The sequence below is a fragment of the Phasianus colchicus genome, chromosome 14, assembly GCF_987193195.1.
Source record: "Phasianus colchicus chromosome 14, bPhaCol1.hap1.1, whole genome shotgun sequence".
Lineage (NCBI taxonomy): Eukaryota > Metazoa > Chordata > Aves > Galliformes > Phasianidae > Phasianus > Phasianus colchicus.
In genome coordinates, this window is record NC_143449.1 from 9,617,200 (window position 1) to 9,642,618 (window position 25,419).

The 25,419-nt window shown below is 45.1% G+C and overlaps 1 protein-coding gene across 2 annotated transcripts in view; it reads left to right on the top strand.

The window, feature by feature from the left end:
- LOC116229698 (gamma-aminobutyric acid receptor subunit beta-4) overlaps positions 1-25,419 on the top strand; it is a 65,544-nt gene that overhangs the window by 17,137 nt on the left and 22,988 nt on the right. For both annotated transcript variants that reach the window (XM_031594352.2, XM_090150219.1), the window contains exon 3: positions 9,696-9,763. In XM_031594352.2, coding sequence (XP_031450212.2) covers positions 9,696-9,763 — 68 coding nt within the window. The remainder of the gene's footprint in view (positions 1-9,695; positions 9,764-25,419) is intronic.

Consider the following 25,419-nt stretch of genomic DNA (forward strand, 5'->3'; position numbering starts at 1 on the left):
AGCCAGGGATCTGTCTGAGTGTGTGTGCCCTGGACAGGGAGAATGGGTGACTGATCCTTGTTCTGACAGAGTACTGCATCTTCATCTCCTGATGGCAGGATCTGCCTTCTGCACTCGGCCTAACAAAGAAACCAGTGTCTATGGCATCCCTGCAAAGTAAACTTGCTGTGGTTTGGGCTGGGTGTTGCCTATTTCAAGGGGTGGGAACTGGTGTTCTTAGTCAGGTTGCTCTTTAAGAGTTTATTGCTTGAGTCCCAGTAATGATGTCACATTGTTAACTATCAGATTTAGTAAGGTGATTCAGCTTTGTAGGTCTGTAAATGAGGACAAATAATTTATGATAAACCTGAAAACTTTTCCCCTCAATTTTCTGTAATCTTACCAAGCACGTATCACTCAGGCAAGAGATAAGCCTGGCTTTGGAAGGCTACCCTCCTCACTGAGGGAGAAATAGCTTTAAAAAAATCTCCTCAATGTTGGGCCAGGTCTCTCCCAAAACCAGATCATATTCTGAGAAGTTGGTGATTTTTCTTAATGCTGAAAGTCCTCTGTGCATGTAAAGGTGCTTTGCTGAATTGAGTCCACCAGTTGTACAAAAGTTGTGAGGTTGATGTCTACTCTCTTGTTCCATTTTTAAGCCTGTACATTGAGATCTTGTTTTTATTCAGCCTGGGAAGCTGTCTAGTGATATCTTTTAAAGTCAGCCTTGATTTAGCTTGTTCTGTAATCCTTCGATACCTCTGGGACAACCTTTACACTGTTTTTGCAGCCGGTTGATTGTTGTCTCTCACTTCCAAATTTCCATGGGATATTTGCAATATCCCACTCTAATACCTACTAATCCATTAAAAATACCCCTGGGATAGATTAGGTAATCCACTGTGCTTGTGGATTGTGCTTGACTGTGCTCCTTAGCTCTCTGCTTTCCCTAGAACAGTCGCAGAATGAGTGTTACATCTGCAGTGGGAAAGCATTGTTCCTCCAGAAGGATCCCTCAGCACTGGCTCACAAGCAGGCACAGCTTGCTCAAGAAAATATTCTCTCCACTCACATCTGCAGGGACAGCTTCATTTGACAACATAATGGAAATGTGGCAGCTATTATCAAGTTTAACTGATAGGGTATGTCTGCAGAGAGCATCTTGGGGGTAGCACCTGAGTGGTCAGATATGCATACTTTGCAAGTGCTGCATCTCTTGGCCCTCTGCTGAAAGATCAGCTTCAGTGCTTACTTGGAGGTAAACCTGTCTTTTACCTAAGCCCTTGATTTTTTCTGTATTTGGATATGCCAAATACCTGTTCAGGAAACAAACTAGCCCAGCCCTCCTGGCTCATGGGCTGCTAGTGTCAGGAGGACATATGACTTAGGAAAGTACATACTTTAGTTACTCTGTTGGAGCAGAGTAGTGTGGGCTGGAAATTCCCATTAGCCTCCTCACACAGGGTTCTGCTGTGCCTGATCTGATTTGGATGGATGGAAGCCTAGCAAGGCTAGGCACAATCTTGTTCTGTGTGAAAGCTCAAGATGTGCCAAGCCACGTCCCTAAAGAAACATGGCAAAATGCAGCAAGCCTGTCAGGCAGAAGAAACTGTTTTCTGCCAGACCTACCTGGAGAGTGGCTGCAAACTCCATGAGTCAGTGGTGATGGGCATCCCTCCCATGCAGAAGATTAAATCCATGGGGAAGCAGCAGGCATGGATAGATCTGTATATTTTGGATACCAGGGCTCTGACTTCCAGCTCTAGACTACCACTCTTTATTCATGTGAAGCAAGAAGATTCCTTAGCACAAGTCCCTCTGCCTCTCTGTTTCCTCACAGTGTAGCAAATGTTGTAGCTGTTAACATGCCATGAGACCATCTCTCTTGTAAACTACAAAGCTGGCTAAAAGGCTATTGTCATGGTACAATTTTCTCCTGTACATCCAATGGATATCAAGGAGTGACCTGCTAGAAGCATCAGGAGAGTTTTGATATCAGCCTCTGGATGCATGATAGCTCATAGCAATGATGGCTGTTGTGCTGATCCTTGCAAGCTCACTGCGCAGCTATTAGATGTGGATGGGGGAGAGGTCAACAGTGAGTCATAGAAGTAAGAATTAAAAAAAAGAAAAATGTTTGGAGGACGTTTAGTTGGTATTTAAACCTCAATTTTTTTGAAAAGTTGAAGTAGGTGCTTAAGAGATTCTGCTGATCTTGGCACTTCCAGATGTCACCACAAATCAGAGATGCTGGATGAAAGCTGCTCCCAAAACATTCGTGCTTTCATGATATGCGGTCAACTTTCCTTGCTCATCCAGCAGGATTAATGTGTACTGAATCATAGAATGGTTTGGGTTGGAAGGGACCTTTAAGATCATCTAGTTCCAATTCCCAACTATAGGCAGGGACACCTCCCTCTAGACGAGGTTGCTCCAAGCTCCATCCAGCCTGGCCTTGAATGCTTCCAGGGAGGGGGGCATCCACAGCCTCCCTAGGCAACCTGTTCCAGAGTCTCCTCACCCTCACAGTAAAGAATTTCATCCTAATATCTCATTTAGATCTACCCTCCTCCAGTTTAAAGCCATTTTCCCCTGCCTGTCACTACCTGCCCTTATAAAAAGTCTCTCCTCAGCTTTCCCTTCAGGTACTGGAAGGCTGCTAGAGTCTCCCTGAAGCCTTCTCTTCTCCAGGCTCTTTTAGCTTGTCCTCATAGGAGGGGTGCATACTGCATTTGTACCTAAGCTAAAAGAAAAAGAATGGGAAAATTACTGGAATCTTCATTGTTTGATGTATTGCATGCTGGGATGGCATCCCCTTGTCTGATAAGACAAGGAGAAATGGTTTCAAACCAGAAGAGGGGAGATTTAGACTGGATATAAGGAAGAAGTTTTTTACAGAAAGGGTGGGTGAGGCACTGGCACAGGTTGCCCAGAGAGATGGTGGTTCTCCGTGCCTGAAGACACTCAAGGTCAGGCTGGATGGGACTCTGAGCACCTGATGGAGCTGTAGGTGTCCCTGCTCATTGTGGGGGAGTTGGACTGGATGGATGATCTTTAAGTGTCCTTTCCAATGATTCTATGATCTTCTAGACATTCTCCCACTAACTCCTATAGCAGTTGAGATTCAACAGCACAGCCAAATAACAATTTGTAAACTCCTCCTACACTCCTCCAATGTTGTGGAGGGAAAAAACAGGAACACTTCTATTACCCTGGTGCTGGCAGTAATATGGGCGACTCCCCTGTGGTGAAACTGAGTGTTCAGGCACTACATGGGACTTTAAATTATCTTCTGGGAAGATGTAAAAGAAACTGTGGAGTAGTCTTTGGGCTGAAAGCTGTTCTGGATAGGACAGAGTGGGATTTCTTGGCAGCCTGGATGGCTGGGTCCGGGCAGCAAGCCCCGGTCCATTCAGTGCCACTGATTACCTGGTAGCTCTCTCCATCTAACTAACAGTGTCTGTCAGCCTTGTATAACCAGCTCCTCACTGCACGTAGCAGTGACGTAGGCCACGGTTTTAAGTTGTAAACATAAAGCCAGGCTGCCCTGAGGTCCAGTGCTGAGAACAAAGCAGGGGCAGTGGCTTGGACAAGCTTTTTCCTGGAGAAAGAGCAAGTAGATACTGAACAGTTCTCCTGCATTCAGCAAAGCGGGAGTCATATTGAAGGCAAAAGTCCTGGGAGTGAAATTAATCTGTGTGCTTGTCTTGCCTTTGGCAAGCCTGAGAATACTCTAATTGGAGGTGGAAGACGGGAGGGAGGTGGGAGCAGAGGAATCGTTGAAAATGCAAGTAAGGCACTGCAGTCCTATAGTGGCATCTAACAAGAAACCTTGCCCTCTCCATGTCTGCCTGTATTGCCCTGCTTTTGCAGAAACATTTCTGCCAGCCAACACAGGGCAACCTTGTCTGGGACTTGCTGCTTCTGGGCTCTAGTGCCACTGCTGTCCTCTGGTTTCTGGAGAGCATGCGTGGACAGAGGATTATGGACACAGGACACAGACCTGTTCTTTGCACAGATTTGGTGTCTGAAAACTCATTTTCTCTGGCAGAAGTCTTTAAAGCAGTTCTAATGCTACTGCGGGAATCATAGAATCATAGAATGGCCTAGGTTGAAAGGTACCACAATGATCATCTATGAAATCATCAATGATTTCAACCCCCTGCTATGTGCAGGGATGCCAAACACTAGACCAGGCTGCCCAGAGCCACATCCAGCCTGGCCTTGAATGCCTCCAGGGATGGGGCATCCACAACCTCCTCGGGCAACCTGTTCCAGTGCATCACCACCTTCTGTGTGAAAAACTTCCTCCTAATATCTAACCTAAACCTCCTCTGTCTCATTTTAAGACCATTTCCCCTTGTCCTATCACTATCCAACCTTGTAAACACACATTCCCCCTCCTGTTTATATGCTTCCTTCAAGTATTGGAAGGCCACAATGAGGTCTCCCCAGAGCCTTCTCTTCTCCAAGCTAAACAAGCCCAGTTCCTTCAACCTTTCTTCATAGGAGAGGTTCTCCAGCCCTCTGATCATCTCAGTGCCCTCCTCTGGACCCGCTCCAAGAGCTCCACGTCCTTCCTGTACTGGGGGCCCCAGACCTGGAGGCAGTGCTGCAGATAGGGCCTCACAAGAGCCAAGTAGAGGGGTACAGTCACCTCCCTCTCTCTGTTGGCCACCTTTTTTTTAATGCAGCCCAGAACACAGTTGGCCTTCCAGGCTGCAAGCACAAACTGCTGGCTCATGTCCAGCTTCTCTTCCACCATGACCCCCAAGTTCTTCTCCAAGGGCTGCTCTGGAGGAGATCTTTCCCCAGTTTGTATATACCTGGGATTGTCCTGACCCAAATGCAGCACCCTGCATTTGGCCTTACTGAACCTCATTAGGTTTTCATGGGCCCACTTCTCCAGGCTGCCCAGGTCCCTCTGGATGGCTTCCCTTCCTTCCAGTGTATGGACTGCACCGCTCAGCTTGGTGTCATCTGCAAACTTGCTGAGGGTGCACTTGATGCCATTGTCTGTCATTGAAGAGCACCAGTCCCAAGACCGACCCCTCAGGGACACTGCTTGTGGCCAGTCTCCACCCTGACACAGAACTATTAATCACAACCATTCAGATAACTAATTCCTGATCCATCGAGCAGCCCATCCTTCAAATCCACACCTCCCCAGTTTAGAGAGAAGGATGTGGTGAGGGACCACATCAAAGACTTTGCAGAAGTCTGGGTAGATGACATCCATCGCCCTTCCCCCATCCACTGAAGCCATCACTCTATCATAGAAGGCCACCAGATTGGTCAGGCAAGATCTGCCCTTGGTGAAGCCATTGGCTGTCTTGAATCACTTCTTTGTCTCATATGTGCCTTAAAATATCTTCTAGGAGGATCTACTCTATGATCTTCCCAGGCAATCTTGGAGACTGATAATGCCACAGGCAGGGTACGAGCAGGGAACACTGGGACTCATGCATATAGTTGTGCTGGATGAGCCTCACTGTTGGCCAAAAGACAGTGCTACATTCCCTGTCTTCTACATGTGATGCACTTGAATGTTAAGAACAGGGCTGCCCCATTAATATCTCTGAACTCCTTCTCAAAGCAAGCAGGTCTCAGAATGGGAGCAGTGGGCTTGGAGTGGTTTCTGGACAGCAATATACCCAAAGTGGTTTAGGAGAATGCTATACATTGGAGTTTGCTTTTTACCCCTTTGTGCTGATGACATGTCATTTTTACTTCAGAGTCTGGCTACCATCCTTTAAAATAGAGATGTAGACAAATTGGCAAAAGGCCAGAGGAGAACAGCACTAATTGTTAGAGCTTTAGAAAACATGACCTCCAAGGAGAGGTTGGAGAACTCAGGTGCATTTAATCTAGGAAAGACGGTATTAGTGGGTGAGGGAGAAGGATGTCATGGTTTCTCAGTACATAAGTTTCACAGTACATAAAAGCTGTTGTCAAAGAAGGATGATTGATTTATTCTTTCACTATCATTGGTGGGGGGAAGGGAGGGTGGGAGATGATGAGACAATCAACTACGCTTGTACTGCAGAGAAGGTTTAATTTGGATATTCAACTAATGCTTTCTCAGAGCAGTCAAATGCAGGAGATTGTCCAGGGGAGCAAGGGAATTTCTGATACTGGTGGTTTTAAAGAAAGCTTCCACTAAAGAAGTTTTAAGTTTACTTGAGTCTGCTTCTGTGAAGGATATGGGCTGTGCAACCTCCCAAGATCCTTGTCAACCCTTTCTTCCAGTAGTTTGGGCTGGAGGGTAGACTTGAGGCTGAAGCCTGTCCCTTAGCAACTGCAAGCCTTTGCTGTGCCAGCAATGCCAGGTTCACATACTCAGAGATGCATGAACCAGGCTCCTCAAAGCACTGGCTGTAGTTTATAAAAGTGATGTGGCTTTAGTAGATAATAATATAAGTTCCATTTGACTGCTCACCATTCTCGAGTCTTTGACTGTTTCTATATTGTAGTTGGAAATCTAATGGCAGAGAAATCTAAACTTGCTCTAGTTTAACTTTCTGGGCTAGGAGTGAAGCAAGGGCGGTGTGAACCATGGTGCAGTCCTGCTGCCCAAGTCACCTTATTGTGTTTGGAGGCACATTACGTACACTGAATTTTGTGCTATAGATTTTGCTTCCTCCTGCAGCTGAACTACAAGGCTGAAAACTGGAAGAAATGCCTTGATCCAGGCTGCCATCACCCCTGGCTGCAGTGAAAACAGACAGGCTTGGGAACACAATCTTTCCTCTGCAGTTGTGCCATAGGGGTGGCTTCTGTAGCAACACGATGCTGGGTTCTGGGGCTTTAAAACATTATAAAATAAAATGTGAAAGTAATAACTGGTTGCTGGAAAAATATTGCAGATTAGCACAACTTGTTCTCTACCTTGGCTGTTTTTGTATTTGACAAGTATCACTTGCAGAAAAAGGACTGATTTTATTATAACTCTTTTGTCTGCTTTCCTTCCAACTTCCCCTGAGAACATTTTTCACAGACGTCAAACTGCTTTGAGGACAAAATGTTGGTGACTTCTCCAGTGGTGGTGGTGAGAAATGGAGATGCGTGGCGGTGCTGTTCACTGGTGGAAGAGGCAGAGTTTCTCACTCTCCCTCACTTGTGAACTTGCCTACAAACCTTTCCAAGGCATAAACATTTTCTCTTAGGGGTAAAGGTCTAGTTTGCAGATAAAAGCATAAATCTTTAATATCAGGTTTTCTTTTGCATCTTTTCAGATCTGCAGATGCCGAGCTCTGCCTTTTGAACAAATTCAGATGACGTTATCCTGTATTTTAAATACCCTACTTTTTGTATCCCTCTTGCCTGAAGCTATTAACATTGGCAGAATTGATGTCCTTTGTTTATTCTGTGTACTACTTACAGCCTGAATGTTGGACAGCAGCCGATCTAGTTTCTCTCTGGGCTGTGGTAAGAGGTAGGGCGAGTATTTCCTGCTGGCTGTGTATGCACTGAAGAGATGGAAGGGCAGTCTCCAAATTGGAATGGAGGTAAAATGGCTTCCTGGCAATCAAGCCAAGGGTAGATGCAGTATAGATCTTTGCATACCTTCATCTCTGGAATGCTTGACAGATCCACACCCCAGGGGATGGAAGTAGCTTGTGGAGCCTCCCACTTGCTGTGATGGATGGGGTGTAGAGGTCTTGGCAGTGCCCAGAGTGGCCATTGGGAACATTGCTGACTGGGCACAAGCTCTGGGTGCGGGTTAGCACAGACTGATGGGGAGCAGCACAACCGATCTCCGCTCCAGCACTTGTCTTGGAGCTGGGAGTTGGAAGGTCTGGATCTTATCCACAGCTCTGACACTGAGTCACTGCATGACCCCAGGCACTCAGATACCATGGTGATGAACACAGCACAAATGTCTAGACAGATAGATTAGATTGGATAGTCTCTGCATTTGACAAATATTTGCATATCACCGCTGTCAGTGCTTCCTATTGCCACCCAGACCGGTTGTTTCAGTGGGTTTCTTGCACAGCAGGGGTGAAGAAAAGCTTTTTTTTCTTTGCACCAAGAAAGGAAAGGACACCCAACCACAGTATCACATTCACCAGTATTGACAAACTGGAAGCAAAGAAGACAGCAGGGCATCTCTTGGAGGAAACAACGCTGGCATGCAGTGGGGCTCAGGAGTCAGGAGCTGGCTTCTCCCCAGCTCTGCTGCAGCCCTGACACAGCCCCATCTTTCCTCTTGCAGCCAATTAGTCAGTAAGGTCTTCAGGGCAGTGATACTTCCTGCTATAGCTGCTACCACTACAAGGTCCTGAGTGCGGAAAAAAAGACAAACTACTTGAAGTGAGACTTCCTGAAGTGCTTTACTGGTGCTGCTGTCAGCCTCTGGCACAGTGCAGGATGCGAGGAGGTTGGCTGTCACAGAGTAACTTGTGGTTATTTTCCCACCTGGTTCCTTTGTAATAGATGAGCAGAGCAATACAAGGATGTGGCTGGGAGCCTAAACTGCATGGGGATTTCTGGAGGCTCTGCAAGGTCTCCTGAGCACCCTGTCCCTGGCACCACTGACAGCGAGCCAGGAGTGCTGCAGAAGAGCACTGCCTCTTTCAGGGGATTTGCCTAGCAGGGTCTAATTACAGTTGTTGATTCTGATGTTTTCAGTGTTGTTCATATTCCATTAAAAGATAATGCTGCTTAATTTGCAGCAGAGGGTCTTGGTTAACAGTACACCCAATCACAAGGCAGCCCTAATGACACTACTTCCCTACTTCTGGAAACATATAATTAAAAAATCACTTCATTTCCAGTTGTGTGGTTCTCCCCTCTACCCCAATCTCCTAATTACTTTCTAAGCCATTGCATGATTGTCTGTAAATATTTCAGCTCTTAGATCTACTAATGAGTCCATGGAAGAGTTAACACCTTGAGTGGCAGAACTGCTTGCCTTTCCCTCTCTTGTACTACACTGCAAGGAAGCATTTTCTACCTGGCACATGTGAGAAGGCTGTTGTCTGCAGTGGAATTGAGTTTGACTGTGGAGCAGTGGGGATGACAGGGGACTGGTGGCTCTCAGAAATCCCATCCCCAGCTGCTGTAGGTAGAGCCTGTGCTAGTTTTAGCAGCAGATGTGCATCTCTCTGCAAATCATTTTACACATCTTAAGTGAGGGATGGTGTACCCTCATGCCAATGGCAAAATGGGGAATTTGTTCTCTAATTCCAGCACTACTCTTTGCTTCTCTGAAAAGCCACAGTAGATATGCTAGTTTCTAACTTAATGGATCTGTTTCCATTACTTGTCTGGTGTCTTGGGTATTAAAACTCATCTGGGCTTTGGTTGGTACGGCAGTGCTGGCAGGAGGATGGAGAAGTGAGCTGGAGTATCTTTCCTGCCCATGTATCGCATGGGTTTGATTGCTGTGTTCTGTGTATAGTCAATCAGCAACACCTTCTGCAAGACCTCTGAGAGCCTGCTGATGTCTCTGAAGGTGTTATTTGGAATAACCAGAGATAATTGTATAACTAGGGGGAGTGATTAACTTCCAAGAATTAAAGAATCAAGCTGGGAGTTAGACAAATCTATTCTTCTCTAATAATCTCAGCACATGTGACTTTGAAATTCTGGATACTTGCAGAATGTGAGGCTGCTTCAAATCATATCCATACATTTCTAGTCAGTGCTGTAATAGCAAGCAGGAGGAGAGAGCCTGGATATGGTCCTAACCTAGTCTGTTTGTGTTTCAGGTAACCCTGTCACAGTGGGAATGAGCATCCATATCTCCAGCATTGACCAGATCTCTGAAGTCAACATGGTGAGTTTGGGATGAAAAACAAGCAGAACAAAAGGCTAATAAAATGTTTTACCTCTTTCTGGTTGAGATGCACATCCAAGACAATGCCTCCTTGGAGTCACCTGAGCTGTCAGGGTGCCCTGATGAAAAGAAGGCCAGACAGCTTTTCTTCCTTAAGCTCCTCCTGCAGATCTTCCCTGAAACCTGTTGGGAAGTTGTTGGAGAAAGGTTGTAATTGTCTGATACAAAATGTGTTTTTTTTTCTCATTGGACATAGGATTATGAGAAATGTTGTACTATGGCTTGAGACAGTTCTTCATCACTAAAGCATAAAAAATTCAAGCATGATTTCTTCATGTGCAGCATGATAAAAAAGAAAGTTCAGCACATCACTGGGCTGTACTAAATGAAGTCTCCAAATTTTTTTTCTGGTTTCTGTCTGAGCCTTGCTCTTTCCACCCACTAATTGCCCTGTGTCACAACTGGCACCACAGCCCAGCTCCTGACCAAAACAATTCTGAAATTAAGCCCTCACAAAGCAAGGCTGGTGTGATGGACCTCTGGTACATGCCTGTATCTGCTGGTAGTATTTGTGATGTAATTGAAGGAGTGTAGTTTGCTTCCTGATGAAATAAGTCCTGGAAAGGTTAGCATTCACTAGCTCAGAGAAGCATCCTCAGTGTCATCTGTCAGTATGTGGATGAAGAAACTTGGCTAGCATCTCTGGAGCTAGTTACAACTTATCCAGAGCAGACTCTCATCACTTATCATTTTGTGCCAGTTGTTTCCTCCAGCCTTTAATGCTGACTCCTTCAAAGTAGATGCTTGTATTTTTCTAGTGGAACAAAAGCAAAAGTAGCTTTACAGTCAGTGACTGCAAAGTTGAAAAACAGGCTTTGTCTGCTCGCTGGTAGTGATTTGGCATTTCTTTGGAGATCTATACTGGGAAGGGAGACATCTTAGGGCAATCTGCTTGCTTGGGGTGGCATTTATAATCTGGAGCTTTTCCTACCACTGAAGAAAAATGTTCTCTGCTCAGATAACAGATTTCACCCCGTTGCATTGCACTGATCTGTCACCTAGACCTACCTTCCTCCCTCCTGCCCAGAGGCTTTTCCTCTGAGTCCCTCTGCATGCCATGAGGATGGATGGGGACCATTCAGCAGCAGCTGTCCTATTCCTCAGTCCTGACCCATACAGGGTACCCTAGGCCAGCTTAGAGCTCTTGCTGTTCAAGACTGTTAAAATCCTGATCTCCCAATGCTCCTGTTCTATTTATCTGATTCTGGACTCCCCTGCCCTGTTTTCTCTAGCCCAACCTTTACTATCATTCTCTGTATGGCATGTTACACCTCAGTGTTAATAGTGACACTGAGCAGTGTGCACGTACAAAAATTCAGGTAAAGCTCTCAGTCCCTATTGCATTGGGTAACTGTGCTTGAGGTTAAGCTCAACTTCGAAAAGGCAGATGGCTTAACCCAGTTCCATCTATCCTGCCTGTCAGGACAAAGCTCAGCATTAAGTCACCTCCTCCCCCAGTCTCAAGCTGGACCTGAATTCTCCTATGCAGCAGCTGTCACCTTCCTTGCTAAAGCCAGGATGAAAAATTTGGGGTCTGGAAATGTTGTATAAGACCCCAGATTGCACAAGTGTAATTGCAGGAAGTGAAGGATGTATTCTCAGCTTAAGTGCTACAATTACCCTGATCTTCCTGTATAGATATCAGAAGAGAGCCAAATGCTTCAGATTCAAGATGAAGCTCCTGCTGGAGTGTCCATGGACTGTAAGGTCTTCTCAAGTCTTTTGCCATACAGCTGCTGTAGTCAGGCATGCTGTACACTGTGCTAGCAGCCATTCTCTCAGCAATACTTTCAACCCTTTCCTTATGAGAGCAATGCACTTCCCTTTCCAGTGAACACCATATTTCCTCTGCAGGAGGACTGCTGGGGCAAAAATGTATGATTGAGATTGTAGAGAAACCTCTGTGAAGTGTAGGGGAGAGCAGGCTGAACCAGCACCAACCTTCATCTGCATATCGCTCTGGGTCTTACAGAATGTGGGCAGCACTGCTGATGGACACTGAGTGTTTTAGTAATCATGGCATGGCTGTAACCAGAGCAAGCACTACGCACTGCCTATGCCACATGCCGTTGATGCTGCCATGGCATGTTGCTTCCATGCTTCTGATCATCTCTCCTGGCTTTCCGTAGGGATTGACAAACACAAACTCCTGGTCATCTTTCCTGCCTATGTTTGCAGGAGAACCCACTCAAGATCAAGATCTGTAAGAAGGGGTTAAATGATGAGAATCAAAATCAAACCTACAGGGAGCAGAATCTCACGGGATGCAGTTTTCCAGGCATAAGAGATTTACGTGCATCATTCTGGGTGACAGAGGCCCCGGGGAAAGGGCCATGTCCTACCCCTGTTCTGGACATGGTGACTGGCAAGAAAAACAAGGCATTTTTTGGCACTGTGTGTGATTGGGGAAGGGACTGTGCAATGAATAAATTAAAGGCACACAAGTGGAGCTGAGTTGTCATGGCAACCAAATAGCTTCTATTGTTCCACAAGGAGTGTTATTACTTACTGCCCCTTGTAGGATAATTAATTAATCCTCAGACATCCTTTCTGGAACAATGGGTTGGGCAGGCTGAGGAGAACCCCCAGCTCTCCCATGTGCCTATCCCTGGGACTCCTGGCATTTACTGGCTGCACAATGGTGGGGAACAAGTGCTGCCAGTGCCTGGCCATAGCGTGATTCAAGAAGTTGTTTTCTACAGGACTTTGGCTGGATGTGGTGCTTTGGAGGAATGCAGCTCCACCCACGATCTAAGTGACACTCTTTGCCTCCACTCCCATGAGAATGGTATTGCTGAAATGATTATGTGATGACATTTAATCCTGGAGGCTACAGGGCTACGCAAAGACAACACAACTGTGTCATTACACTGGAAGTTCCCAGACACCACAGAATGCATTGCAGCAGCCTGTACAAGCTCAGTGTCTCCTGGTCCCTTGCTGTACAAAGGCAAAGCATCTTATCTTCTTGAGGGCTGTGCCCTGACACCATGACATGGTACAGTGCAGATGGAGTCACACTGGGTTAAAAGAGGCTCCTAGGTGCACTGCTGGCTTTGTAATGATCTCCTAATCATAAGGGACCAAAACCATTGTCCTTATTTTAAAAAATGACATCTCATTCACCACAGCTGCTAACTGTGTGTGGTCAGCCGTATTTTCAAGCTCACTTGCTCAAGCAATGCTTTATTGCTGTGTACTCCTCTTAGCTCTGCTAAGCAATGCTGAGCTGCAGCCTCTGTTCTTGTCATTGATTAGAAGGATTATTTGCTGAGCCAAGATCAGTGACATCAATTGAAGTGCTTGGGAAAAGGTGGCAGGGGTCAGGCCAAGTAGGTACTGGGGGGGAGGGCTCATCAAGTGGAAGATCCTCTGGGAGGTGCTGATCCATGAAAATGAAAGGCCTGATGGGAGAATTCTAGGATTCTGTATGAATTTGCAAGTTGGGGTTTTAAAGGCAGTCTGAGAAGAGTAACACCTTCATAATGATGTTCTGTAGCTCAGTGGATCTGCTAAGAACAAAAGGATGGTACTTCCTAGTCAGCCTCTGAGGGAACAGGCTGGAGAAGTTATCTTGGTTGGATGCTGCTCTGATGGTATCCAGCACCAACTGCTTCAGGAGCATGCCCTTCCAGCAGATAGCTGAGAACTGGCCCAATCTGGACACTTTCTGCAGAGTGGGAGTGGAGGCTTCTATTTCCACCTGCAGCCTTGCCTCCCTCATCTTCAGAGATGTACTTTTCCCAGTACTAGACAGTTCAGACTCCCTTCAAGCATTCATGAAGGATTTCAATAAGTGAAACAACTAGATGCATTGTATGCATTTAGAAGAAGAGATGGTTATCTTTCATAATGCTTCAATTTCCCTGCCCTATGCTCCATGTGTTCCTAAGCCTGCTCCCCCTGTGTATCTGCACACCATAAGCAACTTGGAGCATGCAGCCGCTGTCGTCGTGATTTCTTTGTGGCTCCTATAATTTATTCATCCCGAGATGCTCTCCTACATCTGCAATAACATTGTTTCAGTTTGTTATAGCACTAGCTTTAAAGTTTTATAAACCTGGTGACAAGTTGAAAAGTTACAAGAGGATTATTGTGGAGGGCTAGCATAAGAAGCAAGGCTTCCATAAAGAACTGCTTGCAGGGATATACAAGGTGTTAAAGCAGTGATATTTGTGGGACTGGTGATACATTTTGCTGGGCAACAGTCCGCAGTGCAGAGAGGTTAGTGGCTGGTGCAGGATCCTTGGCAAAGCTAACCTTGATATTTCACTTCATTGCCTCCTGTTCCCTACTGCTCTATCATCACCTCTCACTACGCTGCTGCCTGGTGGGAGTGCCAGCAATCAGCTGATCATTTGGAGATTACAGGGAGATAGCAGACAGGATACCTCCTAACTTCTTGAAGTCTGATTGAAATCTAAGAAACCAAATTGTCTTGTTAGACAAAGAAGTTATCCCTGCTCAACAGGGATGCAATGTATGTCCCTGGAAAGCTATGAGCTGCAAGCATCTTAAATCTTCTTTTAACCAAGGAAAAAGGTGGTTTGGGTTTCATAACACAAGGGAAAGCATAACAAGACAACAGAGCAGCAGGACCCCAAGCCACAGCAAATGACAGTTAGCTCAAATGCAACAGCCATAGGGGGGGGGGGGGGGGGGGGGGAAGAACTGCTTACCTTCAGAAGACCTCAGGTATGCAGAAAGCTTCAGTAAGATGCCCTTACTCCTACTGCCAACCCTTAAAAGAGGTCTGGGAAGGGGTGGATCCTTGGTTCCACCCCTTCTAGTTACTCAGGTATGCTGCATGCACCTGAGCAACCCTGGGTTGGCCCTGCCTTCCCATCAGGTGCTCAATCACTGCTTCAAGCTGTGACTTCGCAATGCCATTACAGGTGTGTAAGGGTGTTTTTGTCCAGAAAAGATCATCCGACAGCCTGTTATGCCACCATCAGGGGTGCACCATTCTCTCCACTATGTTAAAGATTCCATTTATCAGGAATGTCTGCAATGGCCCATGTAGAGGAATTTTGTAGATTAATCTGTCCTGATCAGGCTTTGTAGTCCTGTTTTCACTGCAGTATGAATGTGACTAGCTGAATCCCAAATCAATATAACCCACACACATTAATACATGGGTGATTCTGCTGTGTGCTGAACATAGTTGGTGAAAGAAGGCAGCATAGATGGATAGACTTGGTATGAGAGACAGCAGCTTCTTAGGCTACAGGACACATGGGCACATCTCTTGGCCTTTGATTGCTTTCCAGTGGACCAGCAGTACATCTGCAATAGCAGGCAGGAAACATAATACACACCTGGAGAGGATTTTCCATTGAGATGCTTGTCTTGAGTTTTAAAACTCAAGTTTTTAAGGAGCGAGTTCTGCTATGGATGTCGTACTACCACATATTCTCTTAAAATATATAAGCATTTTTCATATTTATCTGAAATTATTCTGCTTTGTTGGCAACTACATTCAATGGGGAAAAAAATGATATAAAGATATTTTCCAGTCAGTCTATTCTATGTATCTGGATAGCAAAGGTTTTAAAGGTTCAAGTATTCAGAACCTATAGTCAGAGGTTTCTGGGTTATATGATGTAAGTATGACAAGACATTACAGTACTGTAACACTAGAGGTGTCCCTCTAGCCTCAACTATCTCCTGATTCACAGCACTGCAGTATCCAGATGTGTGTGTGAGTATGCTACATCCTAATATTTAAGGTTTCTGAATATTGAAGTCTGCCAAAACACAGCAAAGATGCATCTCTGGTGCTGAGCTGAATGGGTGGCATGTTGTAATAGTACTGCAGGGGCTGTAGTCCTGCTGGATTTGCTGTAGGCTCCTGCAATGGTAGTGTTGCAGGTAGCAGAGGACGCCTTGGTGCTGAAGAAGGGCCAAATTCTTGTAGTGTAGCAGAAGCGTGGTACAGTTCCGATGTACCCAGATTTTGTGGTGGCATGGACAAATAGGAGTTGTGCTTTGTTTTGTGTGCTAGAGGATTCTGTGTGCTGTCATTTAAACTGTAATATTGCAAGCTGAGATGGTAGGTTTCTTTAGAGCTGGCAATGGTCTGTGCCTTCCTCTGCCAAACATTGCCTCAGTACCACTTAGGTCATGCAGCAATTGTCACTTGCGTGCAGGGCTGTAATGTATTGGGTGGCTGCTTGCTTGGAAAATCAAACAGTAGCAGTTCTGTACATATTAAATGGTATTTTCCTGAAGGAGAGAGTTAACAGGGAATGAGAAGGAAGGTCCTGCTCTAGGCTATGAGCAGTATCCTCTGCAGGCTGCCATCAGTTACATGTAGTCACCTGGGTGGCTTTCTCACATGCTTCTCCAGCAGTGGAAAGTAACTTCTGCACAAACACACAACCCAATGCTAGCTGAAGGGAAGCAGCAGAATCCTGGTGCTTTTTCCTATTGTCCATGAGCTGCTTGAAGAAATAAAGACAGTTGTAGAAGGGGAGAAAGGAACTCTAATCCATAGCAAGAACCCATTTTCTCTGCTATTTCTAGACCTTACTTGCTTTGCCTATTCCTCCAGTTGTCATCCCATCATGGAACGCTGGGTCTCAAGGTGACTTACCAGCACTGATACAGTTTAAAAGGCTAAGAGCTGCTTGTGGATATCTACACACACCACATTCTACTTTAACAGAAATCCTACTGATTGTACTGAAAGATGCAGAATTAAGCCATAGACTCATTTGAGTTGGAAGGGACCCTTAAAGTCCACCTAGGCCAACTTCACCAACAGCTCCATCAGGTGCTCAGAGCCCCATCCAGCCTGACCTTGAGTGTTTCCAGAGATGGGGCACCACCACCTCACTGGGCAACCTGTGCCAGTGACTCACTACTCTTATCATAAAAAACTTCTTATGTCCAATTTAAACCTCCCCTCTTTTAATTTGAGACCATTTCCCCTTCTCCCATCACAACATACCCGGCTAAAGAATCTGTCCCCTTCTTTCTTATTGCTCTCCTTTAGCTATTGAAAGTCCACACTCAGGTCTCCCTGGAGCCTTCTCTTCTCCAGGCTGCATGGCCTCAGCTCTCTCAGTCTGTCCTTGCAGGGAGGTGTTCCAACCCTTGCATCATTTTTGTGGCCTTCCTCTGGATGCATTCCAATAGCTCCATGTCTCTCCTGTACTGAGGACTCCACATCTGAATGCAGCTCTCCAGGTGATGTCTCACAGTGCAGAGTAGAGGGACAGGATCACCTCTCTCAACCATCTCACCACAGTGCTTCTAATACAGCCCAGGATACGGTTGGTTTTCTGGGCCGTGAGGGCACATTGCTGGCTCACATCCAGCTTGCTATCCACCAATATCCCCAAGTCCTTTTTGACAGCCCTTAGACTAAGGTACTGCATGGAGACAAGGAAAGCATCAGGTCTGAGGGAACTTCTGTGTGATGAGATGTGGGAGTGGCTGCTGAAATTCAAACGAGCAGTGCTCCCATCCCTGCCCCAAAACACGATCCTTTCACAATAGGGTGGTGATCTTGCACAAAGTAGTTAAGAAAAATGCAAACTACTGTGAAGGATCCTGATGTGCTCCACATTCTTGGTTATGAAATTAGTTACAAAGAGATTGGCTTGGGTTAAAAACTGGAAAATAGGTCAGTGTGACTCATATGTCAATATGTACTGTATTTATGGCAACTCGTAGAAGGGAAAAATCTTATCTATCTTCTATAATATGTTGAAAATCATCCTATTCCAATGACAAAATTCTCCCTATATCTTTGACCTTGATGTTGGCTACCTGTAGAGACAGCCCAGTGAATTCACTACATCTTAGAGTCAAGTTGCTAAGTAACAAACCAAAGATCACCATACCATTTCTTCAAATGCCAGAAGAAAGCTAGGACCTGCACAAGGAGCCAGAAACTCCTTCTGAGATGGAGGTCCCATGGATTTGAGGTGTGTGTAGCAGAGGGCAGTCTGGTAAAGCAGCAGCCCTACTTGGATCCGTCCTCATGTGAGTGGGGGAAAGCTTTATAGCATCCCCTATAATGAAGTCCCCTGTGTTTGTGCTGAAAGGCTCTAATGTCTTTGTCATTAATGATGTTCTGGAATGAAATATTTTTGTTGGCTGAATTGCATGATTCTACCATGGACGTAGATCAATTGATAATGAGCTGTGGAAGCCTTGCTGAAATAAGCTCTCAGCCGAAGAAAAACTGGGAGCTGCTGAGCTAGAGTATGACTCTTTCCCCCTGAGGCTTTCTATTCTACCATGCAGATTTCCTCCTAGAAATCCTGTAGCATTCGCAGGATAAATTAATGGGAGTTTACACAGGAAACCCATTATCTGTGCAACTGGAATAGATTGGATATGGACAAGCAGTTGGATGGACTGGGTGATTCCTAGACCAAATCTGGGATTTTGCAGCACTAATAAGATGTGCTGGTGCTGCTTATTGAGTATAAGCATTTACATATCCCCATTAAGCATCTTTCCATTGTGCCATGTGTTCTAAGGAGCAGCTCTGCAAGTGCTCCAGTATCACAAGTCGGAACCTCAGCAAGGCTTAGTCAACCCCACTTCTAGGACTGAAAATGAGTTCGGATGCCTGGCTCAGTGGGTGATTTCCCCCATGTGAATATTCTGTGCTCTCACTGAAGAGACTTATGTTCACTCTGCATTTTCTAGATGACTCCACCCCACAGCAGGAAAGAAGTCATATTGGAGAGGATGAGAGTCCATGGCTATATGGTTTGCAGCACGCTTTCAGCTGAACAGTGCTATGTATTGCAGTGCTCCATCTGTTCCTGAACAAGCCAAGTTATCTTTAGATCTGAACATGTCAGCATTGTATGGCAGTGGTATGAACCACTTCAGCTTGCACTGTGGCATTCCTGTAGTAGTTAGAATTGTTACTGCAGAAAACTGTCCTGGACGATTTTTTCCTGCTTCGGTTTTTATATTACAGGCAGAACTCCCACAGCCTTTATATATATTTATATATATATATTAAAAAAGCTGTCTGCATTTGAGAACAGTGTTCTAAATGGCCACCTGTTTCAATAGCAATGCTGCAGCATTGGAGAAGATTAGTGCAGAAGTATCTTCCCACAAGTGAAGGCTTCATCTGGTTGATTGAAAACCGTATTAGATCTTGTAGATCTGACCTGCTGACATCTTGTCATATATATATTTATAGCATGCAGCAATGCAATGTGCGTGCGCAAGAGTGCCAGCACCTCAATATAGAACCCAGCTCTGAATACAAGGGCGTGCGTGTCGTGTTGCTATTTGAATATGTAAATAAATGGGGCTATATATAGCTCTATATGTTATGTACATGTTGAGTGAAGGTGGCAGATACGACAGCTGAATAGCTTTTCTGTTTCTGAATGCTGATATAGGCTCCCTGCGTGCTCCCTACATCTCTCGTGCTTGCTCCTACCACTCTCAGCCTTTCTGCTATCACATTTTTCAGGCCTCTGGAGAAGACTGTGTGTGGGGACAGGAGCTGTTAATATTCTGAGTCTGTGCGGAGTTGCTAGGCTACAGAGAAAAATGAACATTCAAGGAAAAATGATGGTGAGAGGGAAAGGATCTGCTGAGCTGTTTGTAGATCCAGAAAGGCCTTCTAGTCAGATGAAAGGGATCGTTTTGGGGAAGGAGCTAGTGCATGCATGTGGGATGAAATGCGGGCAGTCTCTGCTGCACTGGCACAAGCAGACTCTCGGGGCATCTCCAGCCAGAAAACTGTCAGGGAAAGAAGTGAAAGGTGGGATCCTACAGCCCTTGCTTCCTTCCACACCACTGCCTGCAGGGCACATGCAGCTGGCTGCTTTCCATCTACCAGGGAGCAGTGGGCCACCTGGGATGTGCACTCTTATACATCCCTCACACCCCTCTTTACAGTATGCTGTGAGCTCCCACCTGAGGCTCTAGGGAAGAGGAATGCAAACCCAAGCATGTTTACATCTTGCAAGCTGTAACCATCTCCTTCTTCATCTCCCTCTTCCACTGCTGCAACCTGCTGCCACAGGATTTCCTTTTAAGTCATTGTGACTGCAGGAGAAGGCAGCCTGTGCCTTTCATCTCCCCATGCACTTTGCATTCCTAGGTCATGGATACACAAAGTACTGACCCTTTCGTTCATCAAGTTTTCAACTGAGGTTCAAGTAGACTTGAAGGTCTACAACACACCAGCTCCAGTACGATCCTGGTTCTCCTAAACCTCCAAACAGGTGTCTTTTGTTCCTCTCTTCTGGAAGGTCAGCTTTGCCCTGTGCTCATGTTCCTGTCTGCAAGATTTCTGCTCCCTCGCAATATTGCTGGCTGTATCAGAACCCTCAGAAAAATTAAACAGTGCCTTTGGGTATTTTTATTATCTGGATACTTTATTTACCGAGCTCACATGGGCTCCCTGCCAACAACTTTCAGCCAGCTCTGCAAATAGAGCTCCTTGGCTCCAGGACTGTTGGTCCTGGTACTGCAGAGAGCACTCATTCAGCATGGACAAGGACTGCAGTTTGTTCTTTGCCATCCAGTTGGCCGTGAAGTCCAAGTCTGCTTGCTTGTGGACCTCTACAGCCTGCTGAAATCTGTTTTTTGCCTCATGCATCCTGTAATAAACTTGACTCGTTCAGCAGGATCAGGAGTGTTTCATAAGCTGCATTTTGAAGGCTATCGTCAGTTAACTACACTGCACCCATCCATCAGATTTATGCTCCTGCAGCCAGGACTTGGATTGCTGAAGTGGGAGAATGATAGCGTAGGCCATATCTTGTGTGCTGCTGCTGCTCAGTCTGGCTCCTTTGGCTCTGCCCAGGCACAATCAAGGGCATGACTGGAAGCAGAGGTAGCCTGGAAGTATGATACCCCATCTGGTCAGCACCCTAGATGGTACATGTTGCCAAGAATGGGTTATCAGTTGGTATCCTTCTACCTTACAGTTGTCCCACAATGACTGTACAGTTCTCTGCTCACACCACAAGTGACTGCTAGCCCTTTTTTTCTAACACAATCTGCAAGCATAGAGGTCACAGATACAGCTATGCAGAGTAGTCCTGTAGAATCTGTCACATCAGATATAGAAATGGGCCTGTATGTACAAAAGTCCTGGAGTTTTTGAGTGCAATAGTTTGCAAAAGTTTTCATAGGCCTGTTGAAAAGCAAGCCTTGTTTTTCAGACCACAGGCTGCCATCCTCTCCCTTTAGGATACCCCCCCACTTGGCCTAACTGTGCCATGTTGCCAGAAAAATGTTCTGCATCTTCTGTGCCTGATTCCACATCATCTCTGGCTAGTCCCAGTTATCTTTTCTACGTGACCAAACTCTTGTGCTTTCTAAGGGAAATCAGCTCTACCACGTAGCCTTTTGGTCAAGCCACTTTGCACCAACTAGGTTGCCAACCAAGTGGTAGCAATTATTCCACACAGGACATGTTAGTTGTCTTACATCATTTAAAGGATTTGTTTGCCTCCAGCTGCCTCCAGGGAAATAGAATCTTTGCAGCAGTTTGTTGTTTTTTTTTTTTTTACCATGGAATAACAATTCTTCTTTCTCTAAGTTAAAACTGTTTTTTAAGCTAAGCATGCCTTGATAATGCAGAAAGAGTCATGGTTTTGGTGCTCAGAACTCTATGTACAATATTTTATCCTGCCATGGAAAGTAGTAGTATTGCTTCATTCATGCCATGATTCCCTATCCACGCAGCCCTAAGCTGCACTGATAGAATTGAATGCCAAAGTGAATTATAAACTCTGCTTAAAGTTTTATTTTCCCAGGGGAAAAAAAAAAAAAGAAAAAAAAAAGTAGTTTCTGTGCACTGTACACTTAGCACTTGCCTAGAGATGTAGGATCCCAAACTGCAACACAGAGGCAAGTTAGCATCACTGTCTCAATTTTACTGGTAGATTAAAGTGCCCAAAGTCTCCTACAGAATAGCATTGACTGAGCTGAAAGAGAGACAAAGAAGTGTTTTCTAGAGCGCCTAATCCCAGTGGGCTTCTAAGTCCCTTGAAGGATTTAGAAGTATCCTTTTCTCCTTGCCATTCCTCCCTTCTCTTCCTATAGTGTCTGGCAGTCAGTGTCTATTTGGAAGGCTTCAGAAAATCTCCTGTCTGGAGTATGGTTTGACTAGATTGGTGTCCAATAAACCTCTTGACAAGACGATGAAGAGGACATTTCATTAAAAAATAATAATAATTCTTCAAAAATAATAGCCCAGAGGAATGAAGAGTTCTGGGAATGTTTTAGTGAAATTGCATTTTACTGCTACTGTGTTGTTCCTGCTAGAAAGCATAATGAGTGTTGACCACTTGAATTGAGCAGCTCTCAGCAAGCAAGAGGTAAGAAAGTCACTGTAAAATGAAAATTCTCTGAAGGTGCAAGCAGGGGCTGTGAAGCACCTTTGAAAGAGTTTAGGGAGTGTCATTGGTCTTCCAGCTTCACCTTTCTTTTGGCACAGCATTCTCCCCTCAGCTTCTGAGGGTTTTAAAAACCCATATCTTCACTGGTCACTGTTTAAATGTCTCATTCAAATTCAATTTAGCTTAATAGGCTAGTTGTTGCATGTTTAATTGGATACAAATGATTATTAAATACATATTTTTGAGCTTTAATGGCTGTATATTAGATATGCCCGTATGTGTATGCAGCAGGGCACTGGTAGTATGCTGCAAGGCAGTAAGGGTAGCTCCTAGGAAGTACAAATAGATGGGCTGGAGGAAGCTGGGAGATGGGTAAAGAAATGGGATGCAGCCACCAGTGCTGTTCTATGGTTTGTTGTGGGTGTGAAAAATGCAAGTATCTAGCATGCCAACATAATGCAGGATTAGCACCAGTACAGATGCTATAGAGATGGAGTGTGACAGGAGAGAAATAGGGCAACAAGATGACACTTCACTTGCACACCCCTAGTTGTTGAGGATACAGCTGATATGTCCCAGTTTCTGGACATGCATACAGCAATTAAACACATGCAAATTACTACAAAAGTAGATCAGATTGGTGAGGGGAAACATCTCCATGCAAAGTTCTTCCAAGGTCCTAAGAAAAATGAGTTCAAGATCACAAAGACCTGATGTACAGAGGTGCACAAAGCCTGTCCTAGAAGCAAACACATTTGTTCCCTTGCATTATTGGCAGAGATAGTGCAGGTACAATGTGGTTCTCCTGTCACCCAAATCTGGGGATATTTGGTTATTCAAAATTAGGGTAGATGGAAAGAGATTCTGGATTTCTCTTCTTCTAAGTTGAAGAACAGGAAGAAGGACAATATCTAAAATAGTTGTTACTTTATGTATAGCAGTTGTCATGCAGAACTTCAGACTTGTAAATTGGGCATTGGCTTGCACCAGAAGATAAATTAAAAGCAGGATGTTGGCAGAATTCTCTCCCCATGAAAAGCACAGTAAGTACAAGAGCTGCTGCCTCCTGCCCTAGGCAAAGGTGAGAGCCTAAGACAGACTTAGTGCTGTCTTGGAGAAGGAAAGATTGCCATCATGTCTTTACTAATGCCAGATTAACTGGTGCTTTTTAAGATCTGGAATACATTGATTTGTTTTATCTGCATGGAAATGGACAATCCATCGTGAGGCCAAAGGAGTTTTCTTAAACAAGCTTGCTAAGAACTGTGGCCATCTTGCCCTGTCCTTCATATATTTTCTTGTGCATTTTACACTGCTCTGTTTCTTTGCAAAAGATTGTAAGCACATTGTCTCCTTCCCTTAAAAATAATTCTTATTTTCCCTTCCCTCTCCTTAAAATAAAACATACTGGAGGACTACTTTGTCCTTTAATTTCTCTCCCAGGAATGACGGGAACAGGAGCTGGTGTTTAATCATCAAAGAAGCTGAAGCCAACAAACTGTTCATTAGTCTCTGGCAGTGGCAGCTTGGTTTTTACTAAGTCAGATGTTCCATTTTTCTCTCTCTTTCTGAAGCATCTTGGCTTTCCTAATGTTCTTTTATGATCTTGGACAAGGAGACCATATGTCATTTGCTTACATGGGGTAGGACTTTTATTTGGTCACTTCTCCAAAGGGAGCTGTTTCGTCAAAGTTAGGGGTGGGGGGAGAAAAGGGGAACAAAATTAAGTGGCACATCTAGAGGGGGAGTAAGTTGTAAAATGGCCTTTATTCCCCTCGTTGCTTTCAGCAACTTTCAAATTCTTGGTGAAATGTAGCCTCCACGAGCTGTCTGCAATTGTTGCCTTCACTTTAAAAGCTCTCTCACTTTAGAAGAAAGGTATAGGAGATGTGGGCTAGGCACAGGAGACATCCATGTTGCTAATAATACTGTATTCTAAGCAAAGATTTGACTCTTTTGCATGTCGTATTCCTTCAGTTTCTAATTCTAGCTTTTGAATCTACTGTAGCCTGCAACAAGAATGCACACTTCTGCCTCTGGCCAGGTTTTGTACTGGGGTCTGTATAGGTCACAGCACAGAGGAAACCAATCCGATCCAACCTTCCAATGATCCACATCTGCCAGGAGCTGTTCTGATGGTTTATGAACAGCCTGCCCAGGAGGGATGCTTCTGGTGTCTGTCTGCTGGGAGCTGGAGCTTCTGCCTTGCAGCAGGATGCTCTGCATCTGTGGACTGTTCTCCTTTCCTGGTATGTTAGTCCCTCCCTTTTCTAACCTGGAGGACTGTTTTCTCCACATCATGCCTGGGCCTTCCAAAACGCCATTAAGCAGCTGACCCTGTGTTTTTGTAACAAGTTTCATTGCTTCTGTGGGAAGTTGTTTTCATTACTTTGCCTTCAGCCTGTTCTTGTACAGAGACCCACTGCAGAAAATCAGACGCTGTCATCTTAAGCCTCTGCTTAGTATTTAGTATTTAATCTGTGCAATATTTTTCCTCCCTTGCTGCTTCCTTCTTCTATCAGAGCCTTTCTACTGTTGTTTTGTTGGGGTTTTTTTTGGTGTATTTACTTGTTTGTATACTGCTCAGTAACCATTATATTTACAAAAGAAGGTGGAACTCTGTAAGCTGAAGTAGCAGTTAACAATTACTTGTTAACTGGGGAAACTGGGAGACTCTCATATGTGTTGCTCTGCATTTGTCCTCTCTGGAGTTCTGCAGGAGATACCTTTCTCCATCCATACCCCTCTTCTGTCCACATTCCAGCCTTTCATTGTTCAAGTCCTCTTACATTGTCTTTGTTTTGAGGTCTCTGCTGCATCAGAAAGGATGAGCTATCAGTCACATTCTGTTGTTTGGAGATGCACATTAACAGCTCTGTCCAGATTAGTCGGTAGGATGCACTGTCATTTTAACATGTGAGGCCTCCAGATAAGCTCCTCTTCATTCTCTGAGGTTTTTGCTGGCCTCAACATGTGCTGCCCTCCCTCCTTGCAGGCAGCTCTGGAGTGTCTGCCAGCTCCACGTGCTACTCTCACCTCTGCTTTGTGCATGCATCACATGGGTAGCAGGAGGAGAAGAGAGCAAAACCTCTGCAAATGCTGAGAGAGGGGGCTCAGGGCTGACAGCTCACTGCGAGCTGCTGGGCAGAGCAGAGTGGGTCCCTCCAACACAGGTCTTGCCTTTCCCTACCCACTGGGAGAGGTAAGCAGGGAGAACATTTTCTCTTAGCAGGATCTTTAACCAAAATCAGA